We start from the raw sequence: 11283 nt of genomic DNA, 5'->3' as shown, positions 1-11283 counted from the left end.
TAGCTGTGGATTTTTGATGGTCATTTTTGCAGGGGAAAGGATCCATTACTTAGTCCATTAGTTAGTCTGTTTGGCACCATCAAATAAAATATGGAGCAGCCAAAAATGTTTGGGAGCCTTTTGGTACTGAGGGAAATGAGAAAGAGGACACTTGGGGTGGGAAAGAATATTAATAGTCGTCTAGATCTGGGTTTTGTCACTTATGCACTAGCTGGGTGACCATGAACAAGTAACTTAGGGCATGTGGGTCTCAGTTTCCTCTATTGGATAATGAAAACTTACATGGAATCGATGTTCTTTACCATCCCTCCTGTGACCTTGTCAGCTTCAAGAGCTAAAAACAGATGAAATTTTGTGACGTTCTCTCCCCCTCTCCCCACCTCCCAGTATAGTCTGGCTATAGCACAAGTGGAAAGATGTCAGCCTCGCTGTGCTCTGCCCTGATGCTATCGATCAGGGAGCTGGTGCCTGTTTGTCTGGGGAGTACGGGCATGAGATGTCTGGGGTGAGGAAAGGAGGGGAGATGCTGTCTGGGTAGGAAGACATTAGCTGCTGGGTGTGCTGACCCTGTGTGTGGACAGGGAAGAGGGAGTTAGTGTAGTCATGGCAACCACAGCCAAAGCTTGCTGGGAGTCTTGAGGGTCTGGGGATGATGAATTGTCATCTAATGAAACCCACTGGAAGCCAGGGTCAAGAAGCCCCTATAGAGAATACAAAAGCTGGCTCTGGCTTTTGTGGCAGTTCAATGGGGAGTACACAGGAGATTTGGTTAGCTGGCCTGCCATCTAGTGGCCATGAGACTTACTATAATGATACTTTAGATGCAGGGCCTCTGAATACAGCATCCACTCTAACAATATATGCCTTAAAATCTCATCCATCCTTTGGCCTTTAAAATTAAGTCATTTCTCCTCCTCACATGCTCAGGTTAGATAGAGTTCTCTGTTTTGTTTCATTTTTTCAGTAAAGAATTGTTTTTATTATTTTGTAGTTATTGTTTTGTTTGTTATTATTTTGTTATTTTTGACTGAAGTAGTATTCAACTCTTTATGACTCCATTTGAAATATGCTTGACAGAGAAACTGGAGTGGTTTGCCATTTCCTTCTCCAGCTCATTTTACAGATAAAGAAGGGGAGGCAAACTAGCTTAAGTGACTTGCCCAGGATCACACAGCTAATATGTATCTGGAGTTGTTTTTGAATTCAAGTTTTGCTGACTCTAGGCATCTTTCAATTTATAATACAGAAATATGTCATACTGTACAGAGACCAATGTATTGAAAGGACCTAGATCATGATGTGGTATCCTCCACTGCCTCCTGCATCCATGGAATCTTAGATTTGGAAGAGACTTGAACAGCTTCCTAATCTAAACTTCCCATTTTACTGATGAGACAAATAAAGGGGCTTATTCTAGGCCTGTCACTCACCTAGCTGCCTCTTTTCAATTTAAGAGTAGAGAGTCCAAGATGAAAGGGAACTCAGAAGCCATAAATTTCAAGCCCCTTATTTGACAAGAAAGCCCTTACATATGCTAAAGAAAAATTAAGAGATTTGGATTTGCTTATCAAGGTTTGCCTCGTTCCTGTTCCTGGGGAAACTGAGGCTCAATACTGTTTAGCAGCTTGTTCAGGGTCATCCAGCTAGTATGTGACTCAGACTACAGGAATAGGAACATAAGAAAAAGCTCAGAATCTATACTGAATTTCATAACTTTTTTTTTCATATTATGAATACCTTTGGCAATCTGGCAAAACCTCTGATTGCCTTTTCAGAAGAAAGTTGGTAAAATGATGAAATAACAGTACACAAAATTACAAAATAATCCAAAAGGAAGTGGAGATAAGAATGCATTTTCCCCCTCCAAGTTCACAGACCTCCCTGTGTTGACATCTACCATGTAGTCCTGATTAACATCCTCTGGTTAGACAAAGAACTTCATATTATTGGTTTTAAAAAATGGAGACTGGAAGAGAAAAGTTAGAATATACATATAAGGATGTGGTAGAGTCAAGATTTGAACCCCCCCGCCTCTGGCTGTAACAGTATAATCATCTCTAGACTACAGTATTTCTTTCTATAGAGAATTATAACATGGCTAAGACTGAGGGCCAGGAGACCTGGAGTTCAGTCCTAACTATGTTGTGGGTTTACAATGGGGTCTTTGGCAATGGGACTGCATTTTGTGATAAGATGTAATTGGGCTCAGTGGTCTCAATAATATTTTCAGTTTTGAATGGCCATGATTCCAGAGCAGAAAAGCTGCTTGAAAATCAAAAATTATAATAAAAATAACATTAATAATAGTCATAAATAAATATTTATTATGCATTAATTATATTTTCAGGTATTTAGCGACGTGCTGGGAAAGAAAGAAAAAATATCCCTTACTCTCTTCTTTGGATCACACATTTGAAGGGGGCAGAAAGCATTTAAATAACTGTAAATACTAGATTTGTGGGGTCACTAAGCAGGACCATAGTGGATGGGCTTGGAGCCAGAATGACTCATCTTCCTGATGTCAAATCTCATTTCAGACACTTACTAGCTGTCTGACTCTTAGCAAGTTATTTATTTTTACCTCAGTTTCCTTATTTGTAAAATGAGCTAGAGAAGGAAATAGCAAACTATTGCAGTATCTTTCCCAAGAAAATTTTGCATGGGGTCACAAAGATTTATATGGGGCTAAAAATGACTGAACAATGAAAATAAGAGATATTCAATAGAATGAAACTGTGCTTAGAGGAACAAGCATTAGCATCTGGAAGCCAGCATTAAAGGCTCCCAGCAAGCATTGGATCTGAACTGAATCTTGAAGGAAGATAGGAAAAAAGAGACAGAAGTGGGAAGGGTCTGGAAGACAACCAATGAAAAGACAAGAAATAGAATGTTTTGTAGGAGAAAGGGCAACTAGTAAAGAGCCAAACTAAGCTATAACTCAAATCCATAACTAAATTGTGGCAACTGGCATGTTGCATCAAGGTGGGGATTATATGTTTATGTGTTATTGCTGTTTTTTTCCTAATACAATTTAAGATCCTCAAAGACAACAGATTTCATTTTAATCATTGTATGATCACATTTTGAAAAGACAAGAAATAGAATGTTTTGTAGGAGGAAGTGCAACTGGTGAAAAGTATCAAAGCCATAACTAAGCTGTGGCAACTGGGGTTTTACACCAAGATGGAGATTATATGTTATGTGTTATTGCTCAATTTAAGATCCTCAAGGACAACAAATTTCATTTTTATTTTTTGTTTTCCCCAAACCTAGCACCATATTTGAAACATAAGAAATAATATATTTTCACTCTATTGCTGGACTAAAGTCCATAAATTGATGAATTTGCCCCAGGGCACAGATAATTAAAAAAAGGTTTCTGACTGATTTCCTTCTGTGAAGAAGGGTAGGGAAAAACTTAGTGTGAAGATGGAGCTTGGGTGGTGTGAGTGGATGGGGACCAGCTAATGACAGGAAGTTCAGAGTGGGATCAGAGGAGACATCAACTCCAGCTGGGGAAGGAGTTTCATTTGGGGGCAGGAAGGGCTGAAATCAAGGATCTCAGAACATGCTTCCAGATGGACCAAGGTGAAGGAGGGAAGCCTGGCATTTTAAGTAAGTCTCCTAATACCAATGTGAGGTTCAGGTGCCATATTGTAGCAAGTTTCCCTCCTACTCATCTGTCTGGCAATCTGCCCTATTTTGCTTCCAAGTTTAGTTCTTCTCTTGAGAAAAATCCAGACTGGAGAAAAAGAACTAAAGTTCTCTATGACTGAGAGGACCCAGAGTGGGGGAAGGATGACCAGGATGGAAGTATAATATCCTTCTAAGCTAAAAGGGAGCTTTCTAGGGTCTTACCCCTTGGGGGATATACCTAATTTAGCAGAGAAATGCTTCTTGGGATTCTCAGCACTTCTACCTGGAGGAAAGACAAGAGAAATTTCAGGCAGGGCAGAAAGGAGAGTGCACAAGCACTTCAGTTCTTAATTATGGTGTCTTTTATCTTTTCTCTGTTTTCCAGTTTTATGCAGGCTTAGGTGAACTTGAGTATAGGGTCAACTTGGAAGGCTTGGAGACCTTCTTCCTCATCATCTGCTCATCATGAATTTTTATAATGAGACACTTGGCCCAGAAGTTTCTGTAGAATGGTAGATATTGATCATCTGGAGGAACACAGAAGAGCCTAGATATGAAATCTGGGCTTGAAGCCATTTTTCCCATACTATCTTTTGGCCTCTATTTCCTTCTGTATAAAATGAAGGCATTGAACAAATTGGTCTCTGAAGTGTCTCCATCTTGAGGCACTTGATTGACTCCATTATCATTGAGCCTCAAAGTCAGGAAAACTTAAGTGAAGCCTCCTCCATGACCTTGTATAGCTTCGTTTATTCTGTGACCTCAATTTCCCCTGTGCCTTGACTCTTGAATTTTATTTTGTAGAGAAGGGGAACTTCACTGGAAGCTTGTACTATTGTGTCTTGAAATCTCTAGGGTGTAGCACAGTTGCTGGAACACAGTAGGCCTTTAGTAAATACATCAAGTTGAATTGCATTTGTTGGAATTGAGTCAAGATAAATTATCAAGATTATGATCCAAATGGTAGGGATTTTTCTCCTAATACTTCCTTCATACACTTTCATTACTGCAGATTATTTTGATTTCCTTCCTGTTTTCAGTTTGTTTTGCATCCTGGCCCCTGCTGCCAGTTAAATCTTTCTAAAACATTGTTTGATTGATGTTACTCAAGCTAAGGCGTCTCCAATGGATTTCCTAATGCCTACAGTGTTCTAAGAATGGAAATCAAAGAAGATCTAGTTTTGAGAAACTTATAGTACAATGGCTAGAGCACTTGGCCTAGTATCAGACCTTATTGACCTCAGATACTGTCCAGCTATGTGACTTAGCCCATGTTTGCCTCAGTTTTCCCAACTGTAAAAAAAAATTCTGTAAAATGAGAAGAATAATAGTATCTGCCTCCCAGGGTTGTGGTGAAGACCAAATAAGATAATATTTGTGGAAAAAAGCACTTAGCATAGTGCCTGACACATAAGACGTGCTACATAAGTGCTCATCACTCCTCTCCCTTGCTTTATACAGATTCAAAAGACAGGATAGAAGAATAGTGAGATATATAAAAATAAATATCTATATACATACATACATCCTTCAAATCCAAACAATACTGAAATTTCATCTCACACTGTAAATTGACAACAATGGCAAAAGATGGAAAGGATTGCTGTTGGGGGGGTTATGAAAAGAAAAGAAAACTAATACATCATTGGTAGAATTGTTAAACATGTCCCATTTATTCCATTAAGAAATTAAAAATTATGACCAAAAACCTAAACTAAAATGTCTTAGACCTCCCACTAGGGGTATAAACCCCCAGGGAGGGCAAAGATATCATTCACAAAAATACTAAAAGCAGTATTTTTTTCTAATAGCAAATAGCTAGAAGCAAAGTTCATGACCATTGCTTGGGGAATGGCTAAACAAACTGTGACACACAAATACAATGGAAAATCAGTGGGTTATAAGAAACAATGAAATAAATATAAAGAATACAGAGAAGCATGGAAAATGTATAATTTGATGCAGTGAGAAGGACTAAAACATCGAAATATTATAAACAATGAAAATGGAAATTACAAAAAAAATTAATCTGAATACTGTCTAACTAAAACCAGACTTGTCCCAAAGTAGAAAGAAGAAAATATATCCACATTCCATGATTGGAGAAATTGGAAAATATGTGTGGGGAACAATACATTTTGTCTAATAGGAATGATGTATTGGCTGATCTATGAATCTACTTCCTTTTCTCTCTCTCTCTTTTCACTCACAAGCAATGGTTTTCTGGTAGGGAGAGACATAATTAGACACCAAATATGTGTCTGTTTAAAATATATCATTTTTAAAAATAGGTCAAATGAGTTTCAGGAAAGTTTATACTGTATATGTGATGGGTTTTCAGGCAGTGGTAGAGCTATAGTCTCAGAACATTGTCATTGTGAATGCTCACCATCCAAATGTTTAAGAATTTGAGAAGTCTTTGTCAATAACTTACAAAGGTCATTTGTGTCAGAGCATAGATCAGAAGGTCCTTAAAAATTCTGGTTGAAGTCAGTTTTTTTTTTTCCATCTCCAGCTTTCAATACAAATTATGGGAGAAAAACTAATGTTGGCTAAAAAAGGATGCTCATAGAAATGCAGAGCAAATGGGAAAAGGCTAGAAATAAAGGCTGCAGAAAGATTGGTTGAAGGAATTGACTTTTATAAGGAAAAGAAACCATAGAGGTGGGAAGTGATTGAATTACAACATGACACGTAAGATAAATGATTATTTCTCTTTCATATTAATAGCCAATTATTAAAACTGGGGAGACCCCAGCTTTCTTCTCTTGTCCTATATTCTTGTCAAATCTCTCCAGAACAGGGCTGATAGAAGAGAGGATTAACGGTTATCCACCTTCTCGATATTGCTTCTCCACTTGTAATCTAAGGTGAAATTCCTGATCCACTGTCTTTGACTCAGGCTTTGATGGGAGATATAGATTCTTTGTTTAGATTGCCCGAGACTGGGATAACTTAGAAGTAAATGACATATAAAAGTTCATTAGAATAGTTCTAGTGGCTCATTATAATATTAATTCTCTCATTACTTATTAATCAAAGTTGATTGCCATTTGCTGGAACACCCATTTTCCAAGACCATAAAAGTCTTGAGTTTGCTACCATGAAGGTCTTTGGCATTCAAGAGCGCTATTGACCTATTTTAGGATTGTTAAGAAAATGACCCAGAAATTGTCTCTTGTACTCTTTAACACCACAGTCATAAAAGGCCATGAATGCCATAAAGTCCCAAAATCTTCTCTAAAACATTCCCAAACATTGGCCATTTTATTTTGCTTAACTGCCTCTAGTAATAGGGAACTCACTACCCTATAAGATAGTCAATTCTAATTTTGAATATTTTTACTTGTTAGAAATATCATTCATATGTAAAACCACCATCTGCTTTCCTCCATCTTTAACCTGTAACTTTGCACTCTGTTGTTTGTGACAAAGAAAAAAATGCATCTTTCCCCCTCCATACAAAAGTCCCTTAGCAGATAGAACAGACAAAAGCTGAATCCAAATTCTGCCTCAGACTTTACTGGCTGTGTCACCCTGGGATCTCAGCCTTTCTGTGCTTCAATTTCCTCATCTATGAAATGAAGATATTAATAGTATCTAACTTGAATGTTGTGGGGATCAATTGAGTTTACATAGCTAAAATGTTTTACCAATCTTAAAAGCACTATATCAATGCTATTATTCTTCAAAATTGGCAATAATGTCCCCTAAGTCTTCTCTTTTCCAGTCTAAACTTCCAGGGTTCCTTAAATTACCCTCATTTGGCATGAATTCAAGACTTTCTCTTTTCATTTTCTGGATGCTCTCCAAGTTTTCCTTTTCCTTTCTAAAATATATCACTCGTGACTCAAAAGAGCATTTCAAGTGTGATGTGGTAAGGTCAAAATACAATGAAACTATTGCTTTCCTTATTTCAAACATCTGTATCTCTTAGTGAGGCTTAAGATTGTACACATTTTGGAGTGGTTATGTAATTCTGAACTTCGAATTATATAAATATATATAAATATAAATTTTTGTCTACCCTTACTCCCTCATCTCATATTTTTGACATTAAGTTTTTGAACCTATGTAAGACTTTACATTCATTCCTTATTGGATTTCATTTATTTGTCTGAGTCCATCCCTCTAAAGATTTCTCTCAGGTTTCTTTTAGGTCCTGTTGCCATTATCCAATGTGTTTGCTATCTATCCCAACTATATGATATGTGCACACTTATTACATCAAAAACACACATCATGTCTCTACTTATATAAATTGATATTGATATTAATTTGTCACTACCAGTTGCTATTGATAAAAAATGGTACACAGCCCAGAAACAAAGCATTAATGATTTCCCTCCAAACTGATAATGATCCATTAATTACTTCTCTAGCTAGCCCAGAGCCCAACTGACTGCAGAATTTTGTAGCATCTGGCTTTCCATCATGCTCATAAAAATAAAAGGGGCAGGAGTTTCATCACTAGTCTCTTATGCTATCATTTACCTGATAGCTATCTGCAATATTTTTTTTACAAATTGAATTAATTGATTATTGAATTAATAGATTATAAACTTCTTGAAGATAGGAGCTTTTTCGCCTCTTTTTGTATCCCCACAGCTTAATATAGAGGCTGCCAAATAGTAGGAACTTAATACATGTTGGATGATTGATCAATTACCATTTGGAAGGGTATCTTATGAAAAGGGAATTCTAATTATTTTTCATGCTGTAGAGGGAGAGGTGGAAAGCAAGAAAGGCAGATTTTAGTCTCATATTAGAAAGATAAGAAACAAACAACTTCCTCACAGTTAAAATGTCTTTAAAAATTGAATGAGATGCTTAAGGAAGTAGTAAATTCCTCATCCCAGTATTTTTTTAGGTAGAAACCAGAGGGTCAATTTGGAGTCATAATGTAGAGGAGTTTACTGTGGCCATTGGTTGGGATGACTTCACAGGGTCCTTTTAACTCTATGAATTCTATGATTCTCCCATTCTGAAAATTCTGAAACATGGCATTTCTAACTAGTTATTTAGTAGTGGTTCCCATTAATCATTTCTGACAACTTTGCTGAAATGTATGGCCGCTGCCTAATGCTCCCATTGAATAAAACAAGGCAAATTAGAACAGTAGCGTATTTGTTTTCTAAAGAATGAAGAGAAATTGATACATGGCCATACTGATCTAGCACTGACCATGGGTCCCTTGCCCAACCTGTCACCTTTCAAACTAATGTGGGCCTAATTATACTCAAGGCACAATATTGAGATGAAAAGAAGTTTCTTGGCTCTCTCATTAGTAGAGAGTGTCCTCTCCTTCCTCTCAAAATTCTAATTTATTTTCTTGATGCATTAGCATAAACTTGATCACAAAGACTCAGCCATTGTCCAGTCTCATAAAAGGAAATTAGGAGAATGTACATTGAAACAGTGAATCTCAGACAATGTGATATGGTTACTTGTCTCATCTGTTTCATGACATTTGGAGAATGGTTAGAAATTCATTAGCATATAGCTTTTGTAGATCCTGAAGATCTCACATCCATCCAGAATTCTCAACTTAGCCTGGTAGAGCTGTTTTGGACTTCTGGTTTCAGCCCCTAGACAGAAGGAAATTGTTAGAATGGATTGCTTCTTACCAGTGGCCTAAGAATATAATATTTCCATAGCTGGTCAAAATGATTGTTTAAGATGAATTATCTAGGTGACCATTCATGCTTTCCCAACCTTCTTATCATTACAGAGCTAGAAATTGCCAAGATGATACAGAAGTAACTATCTTCTTGTTACTCAATGGTTTTGCTCATGAAGCTGGGATACCTCTTTACTCCACTTCCACCCAGATGGCGTGCTGAACACATCAGGACTTTGCTGTGGTATTAAAAAAAGAAAAAGAAAAAGAAAAAAAAAAGAAAGAAAAAAAAAAAGAAAAAGAAAACAAAACAAAACAAAACAAAAAAGAAAGAAACACACACATAAAACAAACAAACAAAAAAGAACAACATAAAATTGGGAGTCAGAGAGCCTTGAGTTAGAATCCTGCCTCATTAAACTTTCTGATTTTTAACTTCATCATTTGTAAAAAGAAAATAAGTGGAAGATGATATCTAACCATTAAGTAAGTTCTAAAATCATTTTGTTCTATAGAAGCAAATCTTTAACATTCTTGAAAATAGGAGCAATACTTGACTGAAAGTTATCCTTTTTAAACTTGAGTAGATTCAATTCAGTTCAGTCCAATTCAATTTACAGAGTAGATTGGACCAAATTAAATCGATTTTGATTGGACTAGCCTGGCTTGGATTGGATTGAACCAAATTGGATTGACCTGACTGGAATGAACAAAATTGGACTGAACTGGACTGGGCTGGATTAGATAAACATAATCATCTACCCACCTGGGGAGAAAAAGGTGGTGCCATGGTAGGGATTGGTGGTGGAGGAATCCTTGGCTTTGCAGGTGGCTGGGAAGAAGACAGAGACCAAGTAAAGGTTATGGCTAAGAAGAAGACTTAGAAGGAAATGGGCCCCTTAAGAACATGGAAGATTATCTTTGAGCTTTTGTCCTATTGGACATTAGTATCAATCGTGGAGGTAGACCCATGATCTGTACTGGCCAAACTTGGACTTGCATATTGTCTGTCTATTCTGACCTCCAGTAGATTTGCTGAATTCAGGAGTAGCTAATTCAGGAACCTCAAATTGAATAAAGGCCTTCAGAAGTTCTAAGAGATGAGCCCTTAAATCCAGCATTTTTTTTTGAATCTCACAGTGAGAGACAATGCAGTGTAATGGAAAAATATTCCTATTGAAGAATTTGGGCTTGAACCTAGGCTGTCCTCATTTACATGACCTTGGCCAGGACATTTTCTCCTCTCTGAGTCTCAGGTTTCTTTCTTTGTCAAATTTGTGGTTTGGAATATTTGGTGTCCCCAATTCCCTTTTTGGTTCTAGGAGACTATTATATAAAATAAACCAATTTTATGATATAAGGTAATAATGTTTCATAAAATACTGACTATGATATTGCAAGTTGCAGGATTCTTTAACATAAGACATAAGGATACTTTATGCAGTCATCAATAAAGAAAAAGTAAGCTATGATTAACAAAGCATTCTATCTTTGTTCTATAATTAGCAATAGATTCTGACACTATTGAGTTATGGTTTCAACCCTTGGGCTTTCTAGTATTAATGAGTCCCTGACAGATTGCAGCAGGACCCTTTGTGTATCAATAGAACTAATTCCAGCCAATCTCTGGAGCCATGGCTAGAAAATATCAATCAACAAATTATCAATGTCTGATGAGCACAAAATGTAGATAATGTGGTTTAGGAAACTTTGTCACTACCACCTTCTATGCACAAGATACTTACCATTCTGACATTTTGAGTGGATACTGGAGCAACTCTGGATTCCTTACCAGTTGATTTCTAAAACAAACCAGTTAAATCTTATTAAATCTCTCTCTCTCTCTCTCTCTCTCTCTCTCTCTCTCTCTCTCTCTCTCTCTCTCTCTCTCTCTCTCTCTCTCTCTCTCTCTCTCTCTCACTGTGTGTATTTCCCTTCTTTCTTCCCTCCCTCTTTTTCTTCTTCTCCCCTTTTCCCCTTTCTGTCTCCCTGTCTCTGTGTCTCTCTTTGTCTCTTTCTCTGCGTAT

General features: G+C 37.1%; 1 protein-coding gene across 1 annotated transcript in view; it reads right to left on the bottom strand.

Annotated features, from left to right (window-relative positions):
* Positions 1–453: 453 nt before the first annotated feature.
* ADAM7 (ADAM metallopeptidase domain 7) overlaps positions 454–11283 on the bottom strand; it is a 65469-nt gene continuing 54639 nt past the window's right edge. The window contains exons 20-23 of the mRNA XM_074284684.1: positions 11002–11058; positions 10023–10088; positions 9445–9495; positions 454–567 (exon numbers count right to left, since the gene is read on the bottom strand). Of these exons, the coding sequence (XP_074140785.1) occupies positions 454–567; positions 9445–9495; positions 10023–10088; positions 11002–11058 (288 nt within the window). The remainder of the gene's footprint in view (positions 568–9444; positions 9496–10022; positions 10089–11001; positions 11059–11283) is intronic.

Source organism: Sminthopsis crassicaudata, chromosome 2 (genome assembly GCF_048593235.1).
Source record: "Sminthopsis crassicaudata isolate SCR6 chromosome 2, ASM4859323v1, whole genome shotgun sequence".
Lineage (NCBI taxonomy): Eukaryota > Metazoa > Chordata > Mammalia > Dasyuromorphia > Dasyuridae > Sminthopsis > Sminthopsis crassicaudata.
This window is presented reverse-complemented; position numbering and strand designations above follow the sequence as displayed.